We start from the raw sequence: 26,994 nt of genomic DNA on the forward strand, positions 1-26,994 counted from the left end.
GCATCGTTGATCATTTATTTTGACTATTTTTGCACTAGTAGTAATGTAACTTGTTGATAATCAGGGATCATTTTGGTTTGTAGTCATGATTGAAACAACTGATTTTTGGTAACTAAAAATAAGGATGCTACTTAACAACAATAGAAAGCAAAGTACAGTAAGACTAACATTTGTTATATGAATATCTCTATGAAATTGATTCTATGAATATCTTTACGATATTTGTTATAAGCACATCTCTGTTGTGGCATTTACGATATGGATATCTCTATTGTATTAAAATAGAACACAACTCTTATGGAATGAGTGGTCCTCAGAAGAGCCAAGGAATAATACAGGATTTTGAGAGGAAGGGTTAATTATAGCGGAAAGCATAGAAGAAGCTATTACAGTATTGATGGGGTTTGACAGAAAAGAGAATGCAGACATACAAAGACTGTTAATTATATTCCATATATGGGTTAAGTTCAAGGTATCTAAAGTTTGTATAGATTTTGTAAGTGTTATGAATCCTTTTCCCTGTTTTTTAAAATTTTATTTTACAACTTTGATAAAAACTTGGCTATATTCCGCACACTTCCAACTCCCACCAATAGGATCGCTAAAATTTTAACTAGCTGAAGACAAAGTCGATCGACATAATCCCATCAATAGAAAATATTTCAAGAGGCAGATCTTTAGTGCCCAGCAGAGGATGCTCTCACTGCGTATCAGCATCACACTCTAGTATAGGCCCTACTAGCCTTGCCCTACGTATTGGCATCATATTCTCCCATACTAGCCTTGCATATTGGTTGGTTAAAGTTGTATTCCTTTTCAGGGCGATAACTGTGGACCCTGAATCTTAAAACTGGTAGAGCCCTGTGTATCGGCTCTTTCTCCAGTCTAAACTGGTGTGCATGCTGCATAAAGATCTTTGCACGCAGAATCACAAGATGTTACAACTTGGGTTAAGTGTTGTTTAATGTTGTATTTATTTATTTTAAAGACTAGCTGTCGTGAATGTCATTTTTACTTGTATCTTGATATTGTGGATGATTCTGTGTACCCAACATGACCCGTACCACCTCTGAATCTTTACGGACAATACAAACTATTAAGTTTTCAACTTAACATTACACTCACTTGTTAGGTAATAAGAGTTGGTAACATTGTCTTTATTCAGTGTCTATTATAGGAATGTCTCTATGGTATTCACCATGTGTACATCTTTATGGCATTTACATAGCCTACTTAAAATACATTAGGAGAGCTCATCATGTAAGATGTTGCCAATCCTTAGTTTTTTCGTGACGTACATTTTATAGACAATTTTATTGTTAAAAACACGAAGCTTTTGCAATGAATTTTTGAAAACGATGCTTTTGTTTGCAATTGTTTTATTATAGTATCAGAACAACACCAAAAAGTACTATTAAATAAAAGAATGACGATCGTTTTCTACAAATACGGGGGCTTTTTTGTGAATGAGCGAGCGCATGTGCAAACGACTTGATGACGTCAAAAAAACGATGAATTACTGGACCAACCGTACATCTGGCAGTTAACACCAACCGTGAAGCTAAGTAGAAACAGAACAGTATTGACAGACCGGATATGAGGTCTTACTATCTACCACAAACCATGAATGTGTTGTAGATAGTTGCCACAGAAGCAGACAATTTATGATAACTTATTCATGCTAATTACAGGTATGGAATAATATGCAGATTGGCTGCTTAGCAATTGTAGATAAACAATTATGTTGTTATGGCACATAACTGCAGGTGTCATCTGCTCATGCTTATTTTGTTATGGCACATAACTGCAGGTGTATGTTGTGAACTTTTTTTCACATGAATGGTGAAAGGTTTACTCTGATAGCAGTTTATGAATCATTAAGTGCACAGATTTATTTTGTATATATTGTATCTCTCAGGTAGAAGTTAAGTATGACCTCTGTGAAATACTCAGCTACTTGACAAGACAACTCCCAAATGCGTGCATTCTCCCTAATCAAAAAAATTTTTTGGAGATTAATTGAACTCACTTGAAATACTTACGAGCTATCATGCATATGAGAACATAAATTTAAATTATTTACTTATGTATCACTTATTTGTATATATTATGCATTTTATAAAAATTTTGCGAGTGCTATCTGCAATGCTGATAGGAAAGATTGGAACTAAAAACTAATTTTTATTCTAAATATCTTGCTCAGCTGTGCTGATCACCAATAAAGACATCATTAGCTTGTCACTCTATCTGGTATGACAACTCTCAAATACTTGCAATTTTAAAGATGAATTTAAAAACATAATTTGATGTAGCTTAAAACAATTTTATAATATTGAGCACACCGAACGATGAATAAATATATGAAATCAATGAGAATCTAAGACACTGCAAATGATTTTGCAGCATGTACGATAACTACCATTTAGAAAATATTTGTTAGGTCTGCGCACCAAAAATATGAAAACAGAAAAATTGTAACTGGTGAAATTAACTTTTAAAAAATCATTTCATTAACTAACATATAGGATGTTAATACATGGCCGACTTTTCAATTTTTGGGGTCCAAAACAACCTTGAGAATGTTGCTGGAAACAAAGGAAGTCAGCATTGAAGTTGTGATATTCAAAAAAGTCAGCATCAGTAAATTTTAACCCCTGCTACTTTATTTACTACAAACTGCAAGTCTGACCAATCAAACGGCATAACTACACAATCATTTATTTGGATTGGTTAAATCTACGTTCAGTTGAGATACCGATGCACTTACAATGACCTTTGGTCATCACTAGTAAAGTGCATTCTACCAACAAAACAACCTCTCAAGCGTCCATTAAAGAACACACTAGTTTTTGTTTTCTGAATCAGCTATAAAAACATCGATGCTGATGACACCCTTGCCACAGGCAGCGCCAAATAGCTTGTTGTCTGTCATGCACATACCACTGATGTACTCAGCCCCTGTCTCCACAAGTCTCTCATGGTTATACCTTCGGAGCTGTTTGCCTAAAATATCAATATATATTTAGTTTCTTTTATGTACATAAAAATGAGTGAAAAAAGCAAACTATTTTTTGAAAATGTTTTCATAGAATTTAATTCGCTAACCATTTTAGTTTATGATGCTTAAAGAGCAGCAAGTCAAATCAAAGCAAAAACATTTGCATATTTATGTTTGTTCTTTTGGCTGTTATCTCGAGCAGAGCAATTTCTAACTTATCTTTCTATCTATCTATTTATCTATCTATCTATTTATATGTATCAAAGTTTGTGTGTCTGTATGTGTGTGTGTAGTTTGGTACGTCCAGTCATAGCTATTAAAATCTTCGAATAAAAGCTTGCATACTGCTGGATTTGAACTCACAAAGAACACCCCCAAATTTTAGTGATCCAATTGTCTAACCATGAGTCTACAAAGGCTGTTATGATTCGTAGCTCTTAGCCCCTTACTATATATCGTATACACCCTTTTCTTGATTGCACACCTTAAATAATGTATTAATTAAAACTTCATGAACTCTATGAAACATGATGTTTTCTCATCCTTGCTGTACCAGGGCTAATTTGTTTAACACAAAACGACATCAACAATAATTTCTCTCAAAATTAAAATTTGGCAATTGTATCTCAGCTAATTGTATCATCAGTTAGGATAAAAATGAGTTCGCAAACAGAAATGTGATAAAATTTTGGTTAAAAGTTTACTAAAATGCTTACTAAAACTTCCTTCGAGTATGTTTTAGTAAGCTAAATTCATATAAGTTATATTCAGCGTTTATGTTACACGTCTGTCTTGAAGGTAAGAACTCTGCACGTATTACATTGTAAATGTTAGATTTTTTTTGCTGATCATAACTACAAAATGCACTAAGGTTATTGTAGGTAACTATAGTTACTAAAATTAACATATCTTTTTGGTACTATTTTTAATGATGATGATTTTGATGCTTTTTACCAGGCAGTGATTGCATTAGATAATTATTATGGGTTTCTATACCACTCTATACGTCTATACGATATTTTCGCCTTATGATGCCAACACTGAAACGAACTAAAATCATATAATCGTACACTAAATAATTTTTTATTGTAATCGTAGCAAAACAGACTATATTTAGCCATTACTTGCTAATGATTTCACATTTACATTTAAATGCCTTTACAGTTCTATTTTTCATCCTAATTTATTTCAGCAAAACACTTATGGCATGATATGAAATTTAAAAGTTACAGTTGTTTGAAAACCTATACAGCTGTTTATTTTTCTCTTAACTCATTTGAACTGCCCAAAAACACTTTTCCCATGATATAAAGTTTCAATGTTAGAATGGTAAATGTTGTTATATGTTAAATAGAAAGAAACTTTCTGTCCAAAAGCTATTTTACTACTCGGGCAACGCCGGGCATTCACCTAGTAAAACAATAAAAACATACTAATATATGATGTTTTTATTTCAAATAACTCTTGAAATGGCAGTTTAAATGCCATTTTGTAGTTCTAAAAATGTGATGGATTATAAGTCAGTTTTGGAATTGAAATTCCTTAACTTTTATTGCAAGTGACTAATACATTTATGTAAAACTTATTATTGTTGACATTTTTAAAGCACTGTATATATTTACACTTTTGATGACACACGGAGGATCTGGTTTTTTAAAGTTTATTTTATGTTTTTCATTTACGCTATGATTTACTGGTTCAAAATTTTCTCTTATGCCTTCATTCTCATTTTCACAGTTTAAGTATTGTCTGATAGGCTACAAACATTTTTAGTTGCTAAGAAGCTACTGAATGCCCAGCATTGTATGGGAAATAAAAAAGTTCTTTGTATAAAAATTTGTTTTCAATTGGTCAAGTTATCCAATAAATTTGAGTAACTTGAGCTAGTCTAAATCTTTACTATAATAATCAGAAAAAATCTGAGAATCAGAAAAAGAAAATCAGAGTTAAAAAAAAGATTGCGTTATGATTTCTCACGCAATCATGATTTTCAAGTGCGCTAGCTGAAGCAGACTATTTTTACGAATCGGCATTAAAATTTGGCAGGTGTAATAAATATGATGTGCACAAGTATTCCATACTATGGCCAGTTAGATGCGTAGTGCAATGGATAGCATGCCTGTGTGCAGAACTGGAGGTTCTGAGTTTAATTCTAGTGCGAAGCAGATTTTTCATTCCTATAACTTTATCGCTATAACTGGACACACGAATTACAGACAAACAAACATTAAGATTTATATATATAGATGATGTTAGAAAATAAAAACTTTACAAGTTGCTTTTCATTAGCTGATGATATTCAGCCTGAGTTAGAACTACACATAGCTTCTGACTGCTGACCGCTGACCGCTGATCGCTGCAAAATAAAAGCCCCACTTACCATCGGCAGAGCGAATATAAATGGCTTTTTCTTTGGATGACCAAACCCATACCATTCCTTTCTTATCGCAGTAAACTCCTCGAGGGCTGCTAATGTTGAACTGCCACGCTATTTTGTCTGTGCTACACTCTATTTTATAGACAATGTCGGCTGACCAATCTGTAAGGAGAATTCCATCCGGGGCACAACAACACATGTAGACTGGGTTTCTAAAGGCAGCATGAAAGAAGTCTGGTTTCGCCTGACCAGTTAACGAATAGATTTTAATTTTTTTGGCATCGGCATCAACGACATAAACTTTATCATTGCTAACGGCCAGCATGCTAATATAGGCAAAGTTAGGCAACTCCCATCTCACAACCTCTTGATAAGTTTTCGCATCATAAACAACCACTCGGCGTTTATTGCTTCCTTTCGGTTCCTTCATCAGAGTGTAGATTCTTCCTTTATAATACTGAATGCTCGTAAAGTCACCTTCATCAGTTGCAATGCTTCTTAAAACCTCACCATTGGTGTTGCAGATGTGAAAGGCACGATTGCTGGCGAAGAGCATGTCTCCTGAAGGCGTAATGTCAAGGTCATAGCAAGTTTTTTTTGAGATGACATTACATCCAGCAGAAATTGATACCTTATTTAGATCAGTGACTTGAAACAGAGAATCACCTAGAAAACATAAAAATAACATTTGATAACTGACATGTAATAGAGGTTTGCGGATTATTGATGTTCATAGCCGATATCACCTACATGCATGTAAATAATTTATATTGCACTGACCCTTGTGTGTGATTAAATGATTACACTGAAACAATGTGACAGTGTACTGAGTTCTGACTAATAAAATTAGCAGTGTTCATTCACTCTATAACCTACAAGCAGTTAGAATCAACAACTAAAGGCAATAGTTTAAGACAAAAAAGAGAAGGTAACTCTTATTTATCATAATTCTGTACAAGCTGCAGTTACAGTAATTGTGTTAGGCAAACTAACTGGGTTTGAAACACTTGAACGGTTTTTTTAGACATTTTTTATATATTCATTGAGAGAAATAAAGTTTGCAAGTATTTTTTGGTAGCTAACTGAAATGGTTTTTTGATAAAAAAGTTAATCAGAACTTATAATTATATATATACATCTACTATATAAACGGCAATCGTTGTCTGTGTGTGTGATTGATTGATTGATTGATTGTCCGCCTTATAGAGCGGTCTTTTCTTTTATCGTCGTACGAATTTCGGTCGTACGAAGCGAACTGAATTAATATGTGTAGTAACTGTAAATAAATTATAGAGCTGTCTTTCTTTTTCCATTCGGTCGAACGAAGCCAACCGAACTAATATGAATACTAAATATCGTAATATGGACTATTAGCCGCTACTTTTCTCTGACGATTTGAGCCAAGCGGCTTATATAAAGGTGTGGCGATTCTGTTGTTTTTCTTTCCCCGCTCGGGCGCATTAATCGAAATCCCCGGTTAGCACGCTTTTTAAACGGCAAATTTTCTGCCGTGTTAAAAAGCACCTTCCTGAGTTCTGCGGCCTATACAAAGGTGTCTATACAGCTATACAAATGTACTATTCATTAAATAAAATAAATTAACGAGTAGTTATTTACATGCAATTAATATTTACTGCCAACGTGTACCGAGAAGGTCACGTAAACGTTTGTTTCTTGGAACCACTGGAAAAACGCATTTCTCACCTACTTTCCACATCAAAAAGGTAAGTGTTTCTTATACGATGTTGCATTGTCTATGAATTGCCACATCTCCACTACTTAATAACGTTGGATTTGCCGCTGTTCGTGATAGTGGGTCATGTTCATTTCCTTCAGCAGCCGAGTTATTAATTTTTTTCCAGCTACGAGTAGGCCTACTGTAACTTACTATTACAGAACTTTCACGAGTACTCCGAGGGTTGCGATACGCTATTGTGAAAAGAAAGAGAGCAGCTGCTATCGACTTACTGTCACCCTGCATCAGCCATGACCAGCTATACGTCGCCTGCTCAAAAGTAGGAACACGCCGAAAACTGTTTCTTCATACGCCCGACAGAAAAACCAAAAATGTTGTCTATCCGCAAGTGTTGCGTTGAACTAACATTGTGTTATTGTTTTATGTCCTTCATGTTCTGCTATACCACATGCAGCATTTTCTAACATATTTTTCAGTATATATATCTTTTCATGCATTTCTTTTCCTTATTGTATCTCATACAAAGGCTATCATGTCGGCGCTTTGTTCTACTATTGTAAAGTGCTAATGCTGTATCTGCCTTGACATCATACTGTCTGTGCTGTTATACTTATAAATTTTATTGACACAACCTCATTACTGTTTGTATATACCATGTCAAAACACAGGCTATAGACGAAAAACTGGTGAGCTATGATTAGTGTTTTAAGAATGTAGAAGTCTCCATTCAATAAATGCTGGCGATAGCAAATATTTTGTATATTTTTTTAATAGATGCAAAACTTTTCAATACTGCCAGTTTGAAGAACTTCAGTTTGCCTAGCGATGTCAATTTCATTATCAGTTCTCTGTACACAAATAGGGCAACTCCGATTTGAGTGGTTTGAGACTGATGCATTGTAGACTAGCTGTAAAACGTATGGCAGATTTACATTGTTCTCCCCTACATTATTGACCTATATGACTGCATATGTGTATGCGTAGTGTGATCAGGGCAAAAAAATTCAGTAAACTGCATATTTGGAGTTGTTTTACAGTATAAAAGACAACTCTCAATAAACCTCTTGCTGTACATTAATCTGCTCCTGTGGACGGGTTATGCAGCTAGCGGTTTGGGGCCGTGGCGTCACTCGGGGATGCGCGGAAGACCTTTTTCGCCTCGAGTGCAGCGAGTGTATCCAGGCGCGACTTTCTGGATGAGTTGGGGAGTGTGAGGCGATTGATTGCAATGCGATTGAGTGCTAGGCGATTGATTGCGAGGTAATTGATTGCGAGGCGATTAATTGCGAGTGCGAGGCGATTGATTGCGAGTGTGAGGCGATTGATTGCGAGTGCGAGGCGATTATTGTGAGGCGATTGGTTGCGAGTGCGAGGCGATTAATTGCGAAGCGATTAATTGCGAAGCGATTGACTGCAAAGCGATTGAGTGCGAGGCTATTGATTGCAAGGCGGATGCGGGCCGGATGATTGCGAGGCGATTGATGGCGAGGCGAATGCAAAAGCGCGATAGTCAACTGCGAGGCGGGTATAGACTGGTCAGCCAAAGCGGGTAGACTGGCCATGGACGGTTATGACGGGCCAGGCCATAGACGGGTATGAACGAATCTGCATGATCTAGATGATGCATGATGCAATGATGCATGAATCTAGACACATGAATCTAGAACATTTACTAGATTTTACACGCATCTAGCTGTAAAACACATTGTAGATTTTTATTGTTTTCCCCAATCATTATTGACATCATAATATGTGTATGCATATTCAGGGCAACAATTTCAGTAGACTGCATATTTGGAGTTGTTTTACCATATGAAAGACAACTCTCAATAAACCTTATGCTGCCCGTGAATCTGCTCCTGTAGACGGGTAATGCAGCTAGTCTCTATATATATTTCTCAAAGTTTGTCGTCTATCTGTTTTTGATTTGTCCAGCTATAGCTATTAAATATCTGGAATTAAAATTCCACATATTGCTGGACTTAGACTCATGAAGATTGCGAAGGCAGTTAGATAATGCAACGCTTTAACAACGAGACCACGGAAGCTCATACAATTGTTCACTCTTACTACATACCGTAACGTTTGTACTATTGGTTTCTGTACCACTCTATGTATGTCTACAGCCTACGATATTTTTGCATGCTAAAACTAGCTTGCGAAATTGGCATATCAATTTTTGCATGCCACTCGAACAAACTAAAATCATATAATTTGAGCAAGTTTACTAATGGGAGCCATAAGAGCAACCATAAAGTTGCGTTGCGCTGTAACGAAGAGCGGTAGAGAATTTTCATCCACATAGTGACATATGAACCCAATGAATCCATCAATCTCGCGTGACGCAAGAATTGGTAAGGGATTTGCCTGGCCAATGAGAAGTTCCGAAATCAAATCTGCAATACGGATTTTTCATTCCAATATAACAATAGCTATAGCTGGACAAACTGAACTACAGACTTTGTGATTTATTTATATATATATATATATATATATATATATATACAGTATATACTAGCTGTACAACCCGGCGTAGCCTGGGTAATAAAGAAGCCTTTGAACAGAATATTAATTTGTATTTAACATGTAACAGCATTTGCCATTCTAACTTTTAAACTACATATCATGAGAGAAGTGTTTTGTATAATTGAAATCAATTAAGAGAAAAAAGTAAAAACAACTGTAAAGGTTTTCAAACTTTGTCAAACAACTTTTAAACTTATATTTCCTCATATCATGAGGAAAATGTTTTGTGCAGGTCAAATTAGTTAAAAAAATAAAACAACTATAAAAGAGTTTAGATGTAAAAGTGAAATAATTAGCAAGTAATAGCTAAATTGAGTCTGTTTTGCTACGATTACAATAAAAGATGATTCGATAATGATACAATTAATATGAACTGAGAAAGCAAAATAAAAATTCTGAATATGTCGAATTAATAATAAAAATTCTTGCATAGAAGTGTGTGTATAAAAAAGCTACTGTTCCAACAGCAGCTATCCATCAAAACTCTGAAATCTGAAAACTCTGAAAACTACAAAAATGAAATATTTTAGTGTTTTTGTCTGACTGAACGGTGAGAGTATCTAGAGGCTTTCCTACTCGAGATAATACAATTGTCAGCGTAAAAAGTATTAACCTTTATCGCGAATTTAGCAATTGAACCTTACAAAAAGCCGGAAATAGAAGTTCACAAAATGCAAAGAAAGGCATCATGTTTCATAGAGTTAATAGAATTTACTTGCCAAATTTTAATTTTGAGAAATCTATTGTTGATACCGTTTTGCCGAAAACAAATTAGCCTTAATATGACGAGAACAAAAAAGCATCTCATTTCATAGAGCTAAAAGAGTTCATAGAGTTTAAATTAACTTGCCATTTTGGTGTGAAAATGAAAAACGATGTATATGTTAGTAAGAGTGCACAATTGTATGAGCTTCCGGGGTCTCGTGGTTAAAGCATTGGATTATCAAACTGTGTTTTCAATCTTCGTGAGTTCAAGTCTAGCAGTATGTGGAATTTTAATTCCAAAATTTAAATAGCTGTAGCTGGACAAACCGGAAACAGAATACAGAAAACAGACAGACGTCAAGCTTTGAGAAATATATATGTATAGAGATAGAAAGATATATATATACGTATCAAACACAAGTGCGTCACAAGGCCATTACTAAGTACAAAAAAATGTTCAACAGGTCCTACGAAGCCGGCTCAACAACAGGTACCAAGTCAGGGCAATAAATACCTATAAACAGTTGGTAATAAGGTATCCACCAAGCAAGTTAAGATGGACTTAGAAAGTCATCAAAGCAACATACATAACATCCTGCAAGCTGCTGACTATGCATGGAGCACTCAAGCCAAAGTCCAATACTGTTGCTAGGTTATGTCTTGGTAGGAGCCTGAGAATCAAATTTGTACAGCAAATTGTCAAAGAGGAAAATCAAAACATGAAAGCTTATGCAACCTCCAAGGCCACCACAGACAAGTTGCTAGCTGAATTTCCCTCAATTGCTGTGACAATGAAACCACCCACTGATGATGAGGAATCCCTCTGGCAGACCAGATCTCTCTATGGTGCCTACCACCAACAAGTATCTGAGGTTGATGACTTTCACCCGACATACATGTAGCTGAATAAAGGTGACCTAATGGCCAATACAAAAACAATCAAGATGGACAGGAGCATGTTCTCCCAACTGTAGAACTCCAAACACAGATCTATCACATTAGAAATGATCCGACTGTGCAGATGCAAGAGAGACCATCTATCACATCATCAGTGCATGCAAGTGGCTAGCCAAAAATGCATACACTGAACGCCATAATCATGTTGCAGATGTAGTGTACAGAAGTCTATGCGATGAGTATGGCATCAGTAAACCACCAAACTGGTGGACCCTCCTGATAAGGTCAAACAGAACAACAGTACTTAGCTCCTCTGAGACCTCTACATACATACTGACAAGCGTGTCTTGGCAAACCGACAGGTATTGTAGTGTTGGACAAAGAGATTAAGGTGCTACTATAATAGATATACTGTAGCACTACCTAATGACTACAATATAGCCAGCAAAGGAAAGGAAAAAGCGGAGAAATATATCCCACTCAGAGAGAAGATTGAAAAATTCTGGCATGTAAAAACCACGTAGAACCACATTCCAGCAGTCGTTGAAGTATTGGGTGTAATAATACCTGCACATCAAATGTGGCTTGCCAAAATACTAGCAACAACCAACACAAATTAATTGCAGAAAAACGCATTATTAGGAACAGCTAAGATCTTGAAGCGAGTGCTCAAACTCCCAGGTCTCTCATAGGAGACCCGAACTAGTGTAGACATTATTATCCAACCTGGTTTAACGGGGCTGAAGAAACAATTTTTTATATTATTTTATATTATAATATACATGCATAATATATGTAATATATATTATGTATATATTATTAATATGTATATATATATACAATTTTTGATGACAATCAATGACTAATCAATGTTAGGATTTGCTTCATCACAATTTATCTTATTTATGTATATACATGTATGTAATGTATTTATGTACATAAATAAATATTTATGTACATAAATACATGTATGCACATGTATATAAAATAGGTAAGTATAAAATACAATAAAATAAAATGTGTAACATAGGAGTACCCTTCAATGGTCACCGAGCCCTGAACAAGCTTACCATCACCACTTGAAAAACTTGTTCGTAGTAAATGTACCAAATCCTCTCATAGATTTCATAAATACTCACCAAAATCAAATTCATCAAAGACCTTGATGAACTCTTGCTGACTCAAAGACTCTACGCTGCCTCCATAAGAAGTCAGCGATTTCTCAGCTTCTTCAACCTGCTTACTGATGTCTTCTAAGAGCTTTCTCTTGGCCGGCAGCTCTGAGACAATCTTGGCCAGTTCAGGTTTCAGAAGTTGGTCAGGAGAGGCGGCTGCCATTTGCTGGATCTCCACCGCTATTTCATCTTGCAGCTTCTTTTGCTGCAATTAAATTATTTGCTGATGCACTTAACTAAACAGAAACTAATTTGAAGTTAGTTTCTGTTTAGTTTATGTTATATTGTGTAACAAAAAATTGCAAAAATTAATGTAGAAACCGGCACCATTAATCTTACGCATACCAATAAAAAAACTTGTAATGATTTCCTTAATCATGTAGACAATTTACATTTTTCAATTTTGTAATATTTTTTATATTGCATTTTTTATTATATTTTGGGTTCTCTCATTTTCCGCCGTGTTTTAAGAGAATACACTTTTTCCGAATATTAGAGTTTAGCATTTATTTATGTTTAACTGCTGATATAGTACACATTATTTCAAATGTAAATAAATAATTAACGAATAATAACAATTATGACTCTCCTATTGGTAATAAAGCATATTTATAAAAACAATTGTATACTTCTCAGATTGTTTTAGTGAGTTCTAGCAATGAAAATGGATAACCAAAACAAACACCTGCATGATCAATAAACCTTTTTATGATCTGTGGTTTAGATGTGCAAATTAGTAGTGAATACATTTATCTTTTTATAACGAATAAATTTAAATACAGCAAGCCAATCAATAATATTACAAATAATAAACCTTTGATCAATAAACCTTCTGTATATGTTTTGCACTTTAAATATGCAAATAGTAGTAGTAAATGGATTTACCTTTTCTTTATAATGAATAAATTTAAATACAGAACACAAAACTTACTCTTTGGGAAAGGATTCCTATTGCTGACTGTTTACCTCCTTTCCATCCGTAGTATTTTGTCTTACATTTTTCGTACATATCCTCAAAATCATACAATTCGTGTCTCTCATTTGTTTTGCATTCCCTTTTAGAACATCTACCAAACAAATAGCTAATTGCAAATTCTAAACCAAATATAGCACAATGTAAATCTTCCAACTTTTATATCTCAAACAATATAATGGGCTTACTAGGCAAGCGCCTGCTGATGATATTGCTGTAATGTGGAATAATTGTGCATATAGTTACTACACGCGATGATCCCTCACGGCGCATGAGGTGCCAGCGTGCTAAAACACTGGAATAGTAAGCGGAATATCTGAGTTCAATCCCGGTGTGATGCATTTTTTCCTAGCCTCCACCAGATGGATGGAGGGACACTACCCTTATTACATGCATAGTAAAGATTAATTAATTGTAGGTTATATTAAAATACTTATTTACAGAGCCCGTTCTCTAACATTGACCTATTGACCTAGCTGCATTGGTCATATACTAATCTTTATCAGTCGACTCTATTTACAATGCTATAAGAACAGTGCAACCGTACAATAGATATATATTAGAGGGTTGGCAGGGGGAGACAATAACTTGTTTCATTACTAACCTGTTTTCTAAGGAGTAATATTAAAGGCGGAAATGAACAATAGATAATATTTGTCACCGTACTCGGTGACACATTTTCTTAGTTTTTGTAATCAAGCTACATAAAAATAGTGAAATATTGTGCCATAGATTCATGCTACTTTCCTGTGTTATATACAGGCTATGAACTTGTAACAAGGATATTATAGCATTTGCTCATACTAAAGGGACATTTCAATGAAACTAGCACATTGTATTTAGGACAAACACAGTCTAATGTGAATTAAACTTAGGTGCAGGAGCTACTGCGAATCTAAGCTGCAGTGTTTTGTGTCAAATATTTATACTAATGAGTAAATGCCTGCTTTCCTTATAAATGAAGTACAGTGTCTCTCATTTTGACAATAAACATGTTACGCTATGAGCTAAGTTACCAGCATTGCCAAGCTATTGCAGCCTACACAGCAAAGTGTGGTAATGGAGTCAACAACATTGTAGCTAGTATGCTTTGTACATACTATGCTAGTATGTAGATTGACCGAGTGTACTCTCTAGTTAATGTCACATGCCGCTTTGTAACCTTTACTATAATCATTACCTGAGTTTACGAATATAAGAGTTTAGACAATGACTTCATGGCTGGGTAGCAGTGGCGGCAGAAATGCGACGCCTCCAATTGATAACATATTACTGAGACACTAACTCTCACCTTCCAAAAACCCACTTCAAATGGTAGCTAGGGTTATTTAACCATAACAATTCCACTTTTCAATTTTTTACTTTGTTGGTGATTTTCATATATTAGAAGTTTTCCTTTCCTAAATGTTTAAAAAAACTCTAAAATTGCATATAAAAATAATTGGTAAAAAACAGTTTTATGAATGATATTAATTTTTTAATTATTATTAGAATTTAAACTTTTTTGTTAGTTTAAACTAATATAAAAGTCCTTTAATCAATATTTATTTTTAGCACTGATTCTAAGCTTCAAAAAGTGTAAAAAAATTCAGCTCAATACAAGTGTATGCAAATTATCTGAACGTATGCTGCCACCGGAAGTGAGGCTTTATATAAAATGATGTTTAGATGATTGTCTGAACTCTTCTATGTTCCACTCAGATCATTACTAGAATAAGAGTCGTGTTCGTCTCTCCGTTCATCTGTCTTGAAACCAGGCTAAGAGCGGTAGGGAAAAAACAATGCACTGCATAGAAATTAAACTTGGATATGCGGCTTTGCAGCCAGGAACGCTACTAACTGTATCACTCGAACACCTTGCTGCAGAATGGAATAATTGTGCATATAATTATTACACATAAGAATGCCAGCGTACTAATACTCTACGATAGCAGGAGTTTTTTTTCAGACAAATGAATGCTGGTCATTCAAAGGATTCACATGCGTGTAGTAGAGTGACATAAGCCCTGGTGAATAAAGCTAGATCAAACATGGCCATATCATTTATGTTGGCGGTGGTTAACTTACCTGATTAATATTTTTTGCTGCAACAGTTTATGCAACTGTCAGAATATGTCAGAACTGACTATTTAAATGTAAGACTTGAGGCTGATTCACACGTGATCGCAGTATGTCAGAGTCATCCTCTCGGCAATTATTTGCCGAGAGGACAACTCTTTATGATAGTTGCTGTGGAACTAGTACTTCATCATTTCAGTGACAGCATTGTGTAATGAAAGTGCCATGTTCATTGATGTGAATGCGAATAGGCTTGTGATAGTGTGAAAAAATATTATTACAGACGATCACTGATGTATTGTGGGATTAACACCGACATACTGGGATATAGTGTGAACCAGACTTTACTTGTTAGTTACTAAGTGTCTTTGTGATTGCTAAGACACTTGTTATATTCATAACTCTATGAAGGAAAGAAAAATCAGGGTGAATCCAGGCTGAGATAAAACAATGTAGCTAAGCGTAACATGAAGATGAGGGATCTAGACACAAACATATGGCAAGAGAAGACAGAAAACATAACTGCATGGAAGTCAGTGATAAAGCCTAAACCATGGAACAGTGAGCGAGAGAGAGAGGGAAAGTGAAAGAGGGAGAGAGAGGGAGAAAAAGGGAGAGAGAGGGGGAGAGAGAGAGAGAGAGAGAGAGAGAGAGAAGAGAAAGAGGGAGAGAGAGGGAGAGAGGAAGAGAGAAGAAGACAGAGGGGGAGAAAGGGAGGGAGAAAGAGGGAGAAAGAGGGAGATGAGAGAGGGAAAGAGAGGAAGAGAGAAGAAGACAGAGGGAGAGAAAGAGGGAGAAAGAGGGAGAAAGAGAGAGAGAGAGGGAGATGAGAGAGGGAAAGAGAGGAAGAGGAAAAGAGAGAAAAAGAGAGAGAGAGAGAGAGAGAGAGAGAGAGAAAGAGAAGGAAAAAGAGAGAGAGAAAAAGAGAGAAGAGAAGGAAAGAGAGAAAGAAAAAGAGAGAGAGAGAAGGAAAAAGAGTTAGAGAAAAGGAGAGAAGAGAAGGAAAGAGAGAGAGAGAGAGAGAGAGAGAGAGAGAGAGAGAGAGAGAGAGAGAGAAAAAGAGAGAGATAGAGAGAGAGGGGAAAAGAGAGAGAAAAGGAAAAAGAGAGAGAGAGAGGGGGGGAAAGAGAAAAAGGGAAAGAGAAAAAGAGAGAAAGAGAGAAAAAGAGAAAGAGAGAGAGGGAAAGAGAGGGAAAGAGAGGGAAAAAAGAAAGAGAGGGAGAGCGGGAGAGAGGGAGAGAGGGAGAGAGAGACTAATGACATGGTTATGCTTACCTGGTGCAAAGAAATGTTTTACAGAGTTTGCAATACCAGTCAATTGGTCGAGTACAGCTTTCTGAGTAGCAGTCCGTATCTATAATATACAGTAGTAAAAAGCTCAGTAAATATAGAAAATAGTTGTCTTGTTAATACATAACTTGTTTATTTATTACCAGAGGGAGGTTTATTTATTACCATACAATTTTCTCAGATGTATTATGAACAACCAATATATTGTTGCACTGTTGGACACCACTAAATAGCATCAAGTTAGCTAGCTGCTATTATCAGCTTTGATTTAGACCAACATCTGTATTGAACCGGGTCACTTTTTGCTATGCGACAGAGAAGTTACTTTCCCATAAAAGACTTTGAACTTGCAATGAAACAAGTGTGATTGTATGCTTTTCTTATTGCCATAAGCACCCTAACACAAAAAAAAACCATTTTAAAAATGGTTATTGAGCAATTCTTGTTAAAAAGCAACGACTCTATTCAACCAACATTTGCATTGGTTCATCAGCTTTCTGCTATGAGATAGAGGAGTTGCCTTCTCATAACAGGCTTTCAGTCCGCGTAGTGAGGTTTTTCGTACAATCCTGACACAATGAAAATCCAATTTAAATATGATCATCGAACAATTCTTATTTATTAAAAAATAACAACTCTAAACTATGAAACTTTTAACCATTGTTAATAATTAATAACTTTCTCAGATGTATCATGGGCAACCAATATATTGTTGCACTGTTGGACACCAGCTGCTGAACAACAGACACTTGTGTGCGTGCGTGCGTGTGGGTGAGTAAGCATCCTTCAAAGATCAAGATTGATATCTGCTTAGCTAAATGCAAACATGGGATTTTTGTATTTTAAGAGCATTGTTGCACAAGCATTGGCTCTGTGATCTTGGCTAGACATGTCTGAGTCCAGTGGCAAGAGAACCTCGACAATGGGAAACATGTCCAGTAGCCAAGAAAAATTCAGGGTTCGATGCCATTTCTGTTACCATCAGTGGCCTTTTTGCAAATTGAACCCCGACCTGTTGTTTGCAATTAAGGCTAAACTACAAGGTCACAGCTCAATTATGTCACATATAATTTCAAAAATTAGATTTTACTTCCACTAAGGGGGATGAAGAAGGAAGAAGAAGAAACTGCTGTTATATTAATGACATTTCAGCTGGCAGCAGCGAAGAAGCTACTGAAAACTTACCTGTTTTTTCTGTTTTCATGACAGCGAGAGCGTCTGTTAAATTTGACACTTGTCTCTTCATCTGCTCCATCTGCTGAGTGTACTCCTCCATCTCTTCCCACTCCTCGGCAACACCCATTATCTAGCAGGTGCTCTACAGGTGCTTGAGAGCTAATCTGTTTATTACCTTTTTGACAGAACAGAAGGTAAAATAATTGCTTAGCAAAAAAGTTACACATGCATGTTAAAGTGAGTAGTAGGAGAAACCAAAGCTTTTCCAGCGATAATTGTCTAAAACTGAGCGTAGAACTACTACAGAATGAACAAGTTATGCTGTAAGTAGGAAACAGTCCCCTAAATTAAAGTTGAGAGAATTTGTGTCGCTTTTAATATCCATGGTTCATGTAGACATGAAGTAATATTCTACACGTAAGAGGCTAGAATATGTGTGCATAAACCTGCTAATAAAAGTGACAGGTACAGAGGCTAGTCAACTTTTATTCTACAACTATTAATATTGAACTTGCTTTAGTTATCTGCATGACACACAAAGACTGACAGCTGTGCCTACTCACCAATGCTGACGCTGACTCTGGCTCTGCAGCTGACTTAGTAGTTCTTCCTGCTAACGCTTGAGTAGAGAAAGGGTTGAGCAAACAAAGACTACTATTACAATAGGCTTTAGCTTTCTCATTACCTTGACTGAATGGGATTTGTTTACAGTCACCATGACAAGCTAGCGCGGGTGCTTGATAGATTACAGCTGATGCATAAACGTCATAAATCAATAAGCTGATGGATATTCATATAGTGGGAGCAACTCTCAAAACCGAAAAAGTTCTCATACTTGTTTAAATAATAATATTTGCCGCCATCTAAAGCTAGAATGATCATAGAATTAAATTACCATGAAATAGTGTTTACTTAAATAAAAAATATATACAGCCTGTAGTTGTTTATGTTTTAATGTATTTACCAGGTGTGTTAGCAACTTTTCATGTAGGTAGTAATGTTACTGAACACGTACGTGGCAACAAAATGATGAGTTTGAAAGGTTGTGGGAGAACTTATAAGCCTAGATATTTATGTCATAGCATTGATGTGACAACTCTTAAACTAAAAGTGCAATTGTAATAAAACCTTTTCAGTATAATCTTATGTTTTTTTGAAATAGAAGTTTTGCAAGACAGCATTTCTCAACAGTGCCATCATAGGCCACTCCAAAGCCACTAAGTTAGTCATGGAACATAATGAGAGATTTTTGTCAATCTTTGCTATAGAGGTGCATAAAAGCAGCTAAGTAATTTGATGCAAACAACTTTGCTAAAATAACAACTGATAAAAAAGTTCATCTTATGTTTTAATATGTATAACATCCGACACAGATAGCTTTTGATTTGCTTTAATTTGTCATAGCAAAAGATTAAGGCAAATATTATGCCATATCCATATTTTGGCACTGGAACATTGTCGAAAGTCTAAATTCGAAAATGATAAGCCCAAAGCTAGTCTTAGCAGGCAGGGTAAATAAACTTATATAGATCCGTCTGTTGATGTCTTTTAAATGTTGACTAGTGCCAAAAGTATAAAATTTGAAGCTTTAAAAATTGGAATGCAATTTGAATTTGTCTCTTTTGTTCATTACCAATCCGATGACTAACTTCAATAAAATGTACGTAATACTGTCTTACGCAGAAGTGAAAAAGTCAAGTTTTGTTCTAGTGTGCTTTTTTCTCTTTCTAGGGGTTCACACACTAGCCTGTTTGTTAAGTAACTCTACAAAAGTCAGTAGTACTTTTGGTAGGCATGTTGGAGCAATAAGTATTGGGCCTGTCTAGCCACGCCTCGAAACTGAAGGGCATGAGTACAACTTTATACCATAGACTCACAACAAATTTTATTCAAACAAGCAAAGCTTCACCTTGTGGCATTCATAATCTTTGAAAAAAATAAAGACCAAAGGCTACATTATGTACCCAAGAAGTTGCTACAGTATTTTACTCATTTTAACGAGATTTATTATGCATTGGGCAATTTATTGTGACGTAATGATACCAGTGTGTTGGAAGGCCTCAACACACTGGTTGGCATAATAAATTCATTATCTTAAAAATTGTAAAAATCTGATAGATATTAGAAACACCACATATCTTATATATAATCTTTCTAATCTTGAATGTAAATATAATATTTCACAGGCAAGTGACAGAAAACCTTTAAAGAGAGAACAACTCTTGTGTGTTGTTTTCTCCTTCACTTCGTATAGCCTATTTTAGCCAACTAGTGCTTATTGATCCTACTGCAACAGGATAGCTCATTTGAAATTAGATAAACTGTAACTCTACATGCTGACTCTGATCCGAACGATGCCTTTGTCACAAGCAGCTCCCCAAAGCTCTCCATTAACTATAACCATTCCATCTATATTCTTGACACCGGCATCAACAATCTTCTTGTGCTCTAACTTCTTTTTCTGCTTTCCTGTTTACAAATTATTGAAATTAAAACTGTTGGATTAAAAGCTATATTGACATCAAATATTTCTACCACATCAATCTATAGCTGCCATACAAATTACACTCAAAGTTGCAAATGGTAATGGAGTACTAGTTGACTAATGGATTGGTCGAGAGTAGTAGTAGTAAATGACTAGTAGACTGGTCTAAAGTAGCAGTAGTAGTTGACTAGTAGACTGGTCTAAAGTAGTAGCAGTAGTTGACTAGTAGACTGGTCTGAAGTAGCAGTTGACTAGTAGACTGGTCTGAAGTAGCAGTTGACTACTAGACTGGTCTAAAGTAACAGTAGTAGTTGATTAGTAGACTGGTCTAGAATAGCAGTAGTAGTTGACTAGTCTAGAGTAGTAGTAGTAGGCTTCTGTAAATAATGTTTTTAAAGAAAAATACGGTAGCAATGAAAAATTCTGAGATAACTCTTTTGTGCAACCGATTCAGATACATTTACTTTACATAAGATTATGTTTCAGCAGATGCTACATCACATTTTTATCAATTCCATAACAAAATCACATTTCTTGTAACAAAAAAACAAAACTAGTTCCGATTACTTTTATTGAGTAAGTTATAGTTTAAAGTTTAAACTAGTTTCGGCTTTTTAAAATCTTATCAAAATTCAGATGCATGCATTAATATTATCGGCAAAGGCTGTTCTGATTACTGAATTGGTTATGAGTTAGCTTTAAGATTGAATTTGGCCTTTGATCCTAAAAATAAAATCTCAACAGTTTGCCATTCATAAATATGTCGCCAATCAGTTTAGAGCGAGCTCTCTGAGTTTTGTTTTGGCATGCCATAAAAAAACTTTTTCGCGTTGTAACAAAGAAAAGAAACGCAATCCAAGAGAGTTTAAAGCCAACATGAAGGATCTCTTTGCCAGTGTCTGAAATACTTTTACCTGATAGAAGCAAGGAAGTTTTGAGGATTTTTGCAACGTATGTGTACTATCAAGCTATTACTCAATGCAACAATCCAGTATTTGCACTCACCATCAGATGATCGTATCCAAAATGCTTTATCCTTAGAAGACCACACCCAGATATTACCATCTTTGTCACAGTAGACCCCACGCGGAGACTTCCTTGAGAATGACCACACAATCTTATCAGTGCTGCAGTCGATTTTGTGAACTTGCTCCGAAGCAAGATCTGCGAGAAGTACGCCATCTGGTGCGCATCGGCTCATGTAAATTGGCTTCTGAAATGAAGGGTCAACAAAATCAGCTTTTGGCTCTCCTATGAGTGTGAATACTCTAACTCTTTTATTTGCGATGTCGACAGCGTACACCTTATCATTGCTGACGGCAAGCATACTGATGAAGGCGTATTCGGGTAACTCCCATCTTGCAACTTCTTTATAATCCGACATGTTATAGGCCAGCACTCTTCTCTTGTTGCTTCCCTTCCGCTCCTTGAGCAAACAGTAAATCTTGCCTTTGTAATATTGAATTCCAGTAAAATCTCCTTCATTTGTCTCGTTCTTTTTAATGACTTCGCCACGATCATTCATGTTATAAAAGCCACCAGTACTGGCAACAATGAGTGTTCCATCCGGAAGGAGATCAACAGCGTAGGCATTCTTTACAGATGTTGTGGTATAATTTGGATCCAATTTGACATTACTAATATCTGTTGTTTCAAAGAGATGATTGTCTACAAAAGCAATTTGTGAGTCCATTGCACTATTAATATTGTCTAACAGAATTGATTCTAATATTGATTCTCTTTAGGCGAAATCAATCTATTTAATAGACAATTTGTATAAATTGACATGACACGGTAATCGTTTAGTACAACAAGCATTTAGAGTTGAACCACATATCTGTTGCATACAAAATTGAACCTATATTTATGTTTAGTAGCTGTAGAATTTACACGAGAGAATTAAAGCCTGGTTCCCAGATACGCCACAAGCACCGGTAGCAGGATTGCAGGGCTATCCGTGGTAAAATGGAAAGCTACGCGCTGAGTACCAACGGTACTTGCTGGCGGTCAATGCAAGAGTTCAGCGCTGTTCAACTTTTGCAAAGGGCCGCAGGCAACACTTTACCAAAATGCACTGAATATGTGAAGGTCAGCAGTTTGAAAAGGCCTGACAAGTGGCCATTGTTATGCGATCACCAGCGACGCAGCTCTATCCGAACATAGACGCCGAGCCTAGCACTGTCAGTGTTTCGCTGCGCAAGATTACCACCAGGGTTTTGCAGCCGATATGGGAATGACGCTTACTGAGTAAAAATAAATTCATCAATTATATCTACTAGTAAACTAGTAATCAACTGCCAGCCAAGACCAATCTACTAGTGAACTAGTAATCAACTGCCAGTCAAGACCAGTCTAATAGTGAACTAGTAATCAACTGCCCGTCAAGACCAGTCTACTAGTGAACTAGTAATCAACTGCCAGCCAAGACTAATCTACTAGTGAACTAGTAATCAACTGCCAGCCAAGACCAGTCTACTAGTGAACTAGTCATCAACTGCCAGTCAAGACCAGTCTACTGATGAACTAGTAAAAACTGCCAGTCAAGACCAGTCTACTAGTGAACTAGTAATCAACTGCCAGCCAAGACCAGTCTACTAGTGAACTAGTAATCAACTGCCAGTCAAGACCAGTCTAATAGTGAACTAGTAATCAACTGCCCGTCAAGACCAGTCTACTAGTGAACTAGTAATCAACTGCCAGCCAAGACTAATCTACTAGTGAACTAGTAATCAACTGCCAGCCAAAACCAGTCTACTAGTGAACTAGTCATCAACTGCCAGTCAAGACCAGTCTACTGATGAACTAGTAATAACTGCCAGTCAAGACCAGTCTACTAGTGAACTAGTAATCAACTGCCAGCCAAGACCAGTCTACTAGTGAACTAGTAATCAACTGTCAGCAGCCAAGACCAGTCTACTAATGAACTAGTAATAACTGTCAGTCAAGACCAGTCTACTAATGAACTAGTAATAACTGCCAGTCAAGACCAGTCTACTAGTGAACTAGTCATCAAATGCTAGTCAAGACGAATCTACTAGTGAACTAGTAATCAACTGTCAGTCAAGACCAGTCTACTAGTGAACTAGTAATCAACTGCCAGTCAAGACCAATCTACTAGTGAACTAGTAATCAACTGCCAGTCAAGACCAGTCTACTAGTGAACTGGTAATCAACTGCCAGTTAAGACTAATCTTTTTTTAGGAAATCAAGAATGTTAGCTACCTTTGGTCGGCTGTGAGTTGGACACTGGCAAGGAACTATTAATAGTCTTCCCTTCAAAGGTTCAGCCCTTACAATTTTATGAACATAACTACTACCCACCAGCAAGTCTAAACAGTTTTCTCAGTACACACAAGAATGTTATACCATTATACTATTATTGATTACAATTGTTTTATTATTACTACAATAATTATTCTTATTAGTATATCTTACAGAGGTCGAGCTCATCAAAGACTTTAATGAATTCCTGATGGCTCAGAGCTTCAATATTCACTCCATAGTTGTTCAGTGAGCTGCCAGCATCATTCACCTTCTTGGTGACATCCTCCAGTAGTTTTCTTTTAGCAGGCAGCTCGGCAACGATTATTCCAAGCTCTTCTCCGACTAACTCCTCCGGCGAAGCGCTGGCCATCTTTTGGATCTCTGCAGCTATTTCCTCTTGTAATTTTTTTTGCTAAAATATAATAAAATAAATAAAATGTAAATGCAGCTGAATATTGAGAGATTAAGAAAGATAACAAAAATCATAAATACTAAAGGCTACATTTTGCCCATCCAATGACTTGAGTTTTTTTCATAAAGTAATTGAGAGAGTTTTTGGCATGTTAAATAACTAAAAATGAAATCATAAGGAATTGCTATAAATGCTCTCTGAAATTGTAAAACATGCAGTGACAAATAATACCTAGGGAACAGGCAATATTTAAAAACTATCTAAAACTATCTGTAAACATTTACATTAAAAAACTACAAAAAAACTACAAATACATATATACTATATTATAATAATCAGACTTTAAAAACACAGAGAAAGTTCTTTCAGCTAAATTAATTATTAACATAAGCGTCAGATATGGTATAACTGGTATATGGTGACTCAATTTCTACTATAACCAATAAGCTGTCACTGACCACAGTGATACAACAACAAAAAATAAATTATGTGATCCACATAATCCATTTTTCTTATAAACAGCCCACGAGATGACTCATCATTTGGTAGCTTAGGCTGAGTATGCACCAGCTGATAACTGGTAGGATTTTGCTCAACTCAATTGATGGATCATTCTAGAATAATAAACTGAGCTCTGTTTGAACTAAAGTTACTTCATCTAAAGAGGATAGATTTTACAGTGTAACATAAAAAAGTCAGCTGGTTGTGCGTGTAGTCTAAAGTTTAAAACTGCTCAAATAGTAGTATTTCAGTAATAAAATTAAGAAACCCATTATACAATTGTATTGCTGCTACTGTTACTCTATTTTCATGAGATGAACTCTACATTCTTCAGTCTAGCCTTAATATTAAGAAATAACTTTCACTATAGGTTGAGTGCTAACACAACCACCCTTCAATAACATGCAGTACTGTCGCAAACCTTTCCGTTCTCTATGGAGTTACGTTCTTATTCCATGAGATTTCATGCAGTATGACTCATTTGAGAATGATAGGACTCCCTATTTTTTTAGTCAGACAGATGGCTAGACGGTTTGTTATAGATAAACTTGCACAAAATTATAGTAAATTTTATCAGAAAGTCTCAGTATTTTTTCATCATTTACAATTGTGTTTTTATGTTTGAAGGGATCTGACACCCAGGACACTTTCAGATTAAAATTGAAAAAATCTGATCGCGGTTAAAACGTTAAGAACAAATGAAAGTGTGACTATAATGTCTATAGTTGCGAATGGGCCGACAGAATAGAGTCGTTTAATGCGGCAACTTGAACACAATACCTGATATCAACTACAAAAGTGATAACAACTAGTGATGTCATTTCGCATGTATTTTTCATCGGAACATTTCAACCTTGATCAAGTTTTGTCTATTTTAATTTTGAAACATTCTGGCAGTCAGATCATCCCTAACATTAAAAACAATGGCAAATGATTAAAAAGTACCGATACTTTTTGATAAAATCTACCAAAATTTATTGTCAGTTCATCTTTAAGAGAACACCTAATAAGCAAGTCAGACGCTTCTGACCATTTGTCTGGTGAGTGTCAGGCACTTGTAGTCATCCGTCTGATGAGTGTCAGACAGTTGTAGTCACCTGTCTAGTGAGTGTGAGACACTTGTAGTCACCTGTCTAGTGAGTGTCAGACACTTGTAGTCACCTGTCTAATGAGTGTCAGACAGTTGTAGTCACCTGTCTAGTGAGTGTCAGACACTTGTAGTCACCTGTCTAGTGAGTGTGCTCAAAGCGGACTCCTTGCCACCTTTCCATTCCATGTACTTTTGCTTGCATGACTCATACATGTCCTCAAAGTCGATGATTTCATGCTTGTCCTCGTCTCCACACGGTTTCTTTGAACACCTAATCGAGCGGGAATAGTTTTAATACAATATGTTAAAGCTTTATTTCACAGTTGAGTAAAGAAGCGATGATAAAGGATAACCAGAAACAAAAGTTATAGCTCTCAATACCGATGAGCACAAAGCAGTTTCCTAAATTTTTAAGCATTGCTTATTACCAACAAAAGCCAACATTTTTAGGTGGTGGGAGGAGAGAGCATGTAATATGAAAACTAGACAATCCCTAAAAGAGAGAAGATAATATCTAATAGTCGTGAAAAATGTACCCTCGCTAGCGAACAATTTTCCAACTTCCTCTCTAACAAACAGGAGAGAAATTCAAATCGGTGCATGCAGAGCACGATTGCAATTTTATTTTTTGCTAAAATGGAATTCAGAGAAGAAAACAAATCTTCAAACCTAGAATCAATTTATTAGATATTTTCATCAAAAGATTGCAATTTATGTAGAAACAGAATGCTGAAAACTTGGGAAAAGCAAGTAATGTCAGTACTTCTATATTGTATAAAAAGCCTTTATTTATTCAGATTTAATCTATTTCAAAACTTACATAAAAAGAAGGAAACAAGCCAAGTTCAAAATGATTACATTATAAATGGTTTCAATTAGACGCACTGAGGTCTGCAGCTGAAGAAAATTCATTCCCAGGGAACTGAATATTGATGACATCATGCTGAACGAGATCGCAAATTTGGAACTGCGCAGAATTGCAGGAAGCAATCATCACAGAACCCTATGAGAATAGGCCTTGGTGGTTGCCGATCGACCAGCATTTACCTAATATTATATTGTTATCTTGGCTATCGGAATGTGTAAACAATCGACTATGATGTCAGCTGAGCTTACTGCAAGCAGAGGCTGTGTGTGTTTTAAGAGTATTGTTGAAGAAACATTAACTATGTGATCTTGGCTGGACATGTCTGAGTCCAGTGGCAAGGGAACCTGGATTTAAGGTGGGATGTCATTCCTGTCACCACCTGGAATGAATTCCGCCTTTTTGCTAGAATCGAACCCCAACCTGTTGTTTACAGATCGGGTATTCTAGACCACAGGCTACGGCTGCCCTCAAGACTTTGCTATCGGCAGCTGTTTAAATCATGG

At 36.0% G+C, this 26,994-nt stretch overlaps 2 protein-coding genes across 2 annotated transcripts in view; both read right to left on the minus strand.

Annotated features, from left to right (window-relative positions):
* Nucleotides 1–2,279: 2,279 nt before the first annotated feature.
* On the minus strand, nt 2,280–18,457 carry LOC137387722 (uncharacterized). Its single transcript, XM_068074222.1, has 7 exons — nt 18,435–18,457; nt 17,881–18,046; nt 16,681–16,759; nt 13,306–13,441; nt 12,339–12,579; nt 5,379–6,041; nt 2,280–3,003 (listed from the first exon to the last, which is right to left on the minus strand). The coding sequence occupies exons 2-7, from the start codon at nt 17,996–17,998 to the stop codon at nt 2,843–2,845; spliced, it is 1,398 nt and encodes a 465-aa protein (XP_067930323.1). The 5' UTR covers nt 17,999–18,046; nt 18,435–18,457; the 3' UTR covers nt 2,280–2,842.
* A 1,334-nt stretch (nt 18,458–19,791) lies between these two features.
* The window catches only part of LOC137388821 (uncharacterized), a 28,892-nt gene continuing 21,689 nt past the window's right edge, over nt 19,792–26,994 (minus strand). The window contains exons 14-17 of the mRNA XM_068075276.1: nt 25,759–25,894; nt 23,792–24,032; nt 21,362–22,024; nt 19,792–20,340 (exon numbers count right to left, since the gene is read on the minus strand). Coding sequence (XP_067931377.1) covers nt 20,201–20,340; nt 21,362–22,024; nt 23,792–24,032; nt 25,759–25,894 — 1,180 coding nt within the window. The 3' untranslated portion in view covers nt 19,792–20,200. The remainder of the gene's footprint in view (nt 20,341–21,361; nt 22,025–23,791; nt 24,033–25,758; nt 25,895–26,994) is intronic.

Source organism: Watersipora subatra, chromosome 2 (genome assembly GCF_963576615.1).
Source record: "Watersipora subatra chromosome 2, tzWatSuba1.1, whole genome shotgun sequence".
In the NCBI taxonomy this organism is placed as follows: domain Eukaryota; kingdom Metazoa; phylum Bryozoa; class Gymnolaemata; order Cheilostomatida; family Watersiporidae; genus Watersipora; species Watersipora subatra.

What these genes read in the sequence shown, in the direction of transcription:
- LOC137387722 (XM_068074222.1), bottom strand. Translation starts at nt 17,998, where the DNA reads ATGGGTGTTGCCGAGGAGTGGGAAGAGATGGAGGAGTACACTCAGCAG. An exon ending in CTTTGATGAATTTGATTTTG is followed by an intron (nt 6,042 to 12,338) that starts GTGAGTATTTAT and finishes TATGTTTTCTAG; the next exon opens with GTGATTCTCTGTTTCAAGTC. An exon ending in TTATATTCGCTCTGCCGATG is followed by an intron (nt 3,004 to 5,378) that starts GTAAGTGGGGCT and finishes TTGATATTTTAG; the next exon opens with GCAAACAGCTCCGAAGGTAT.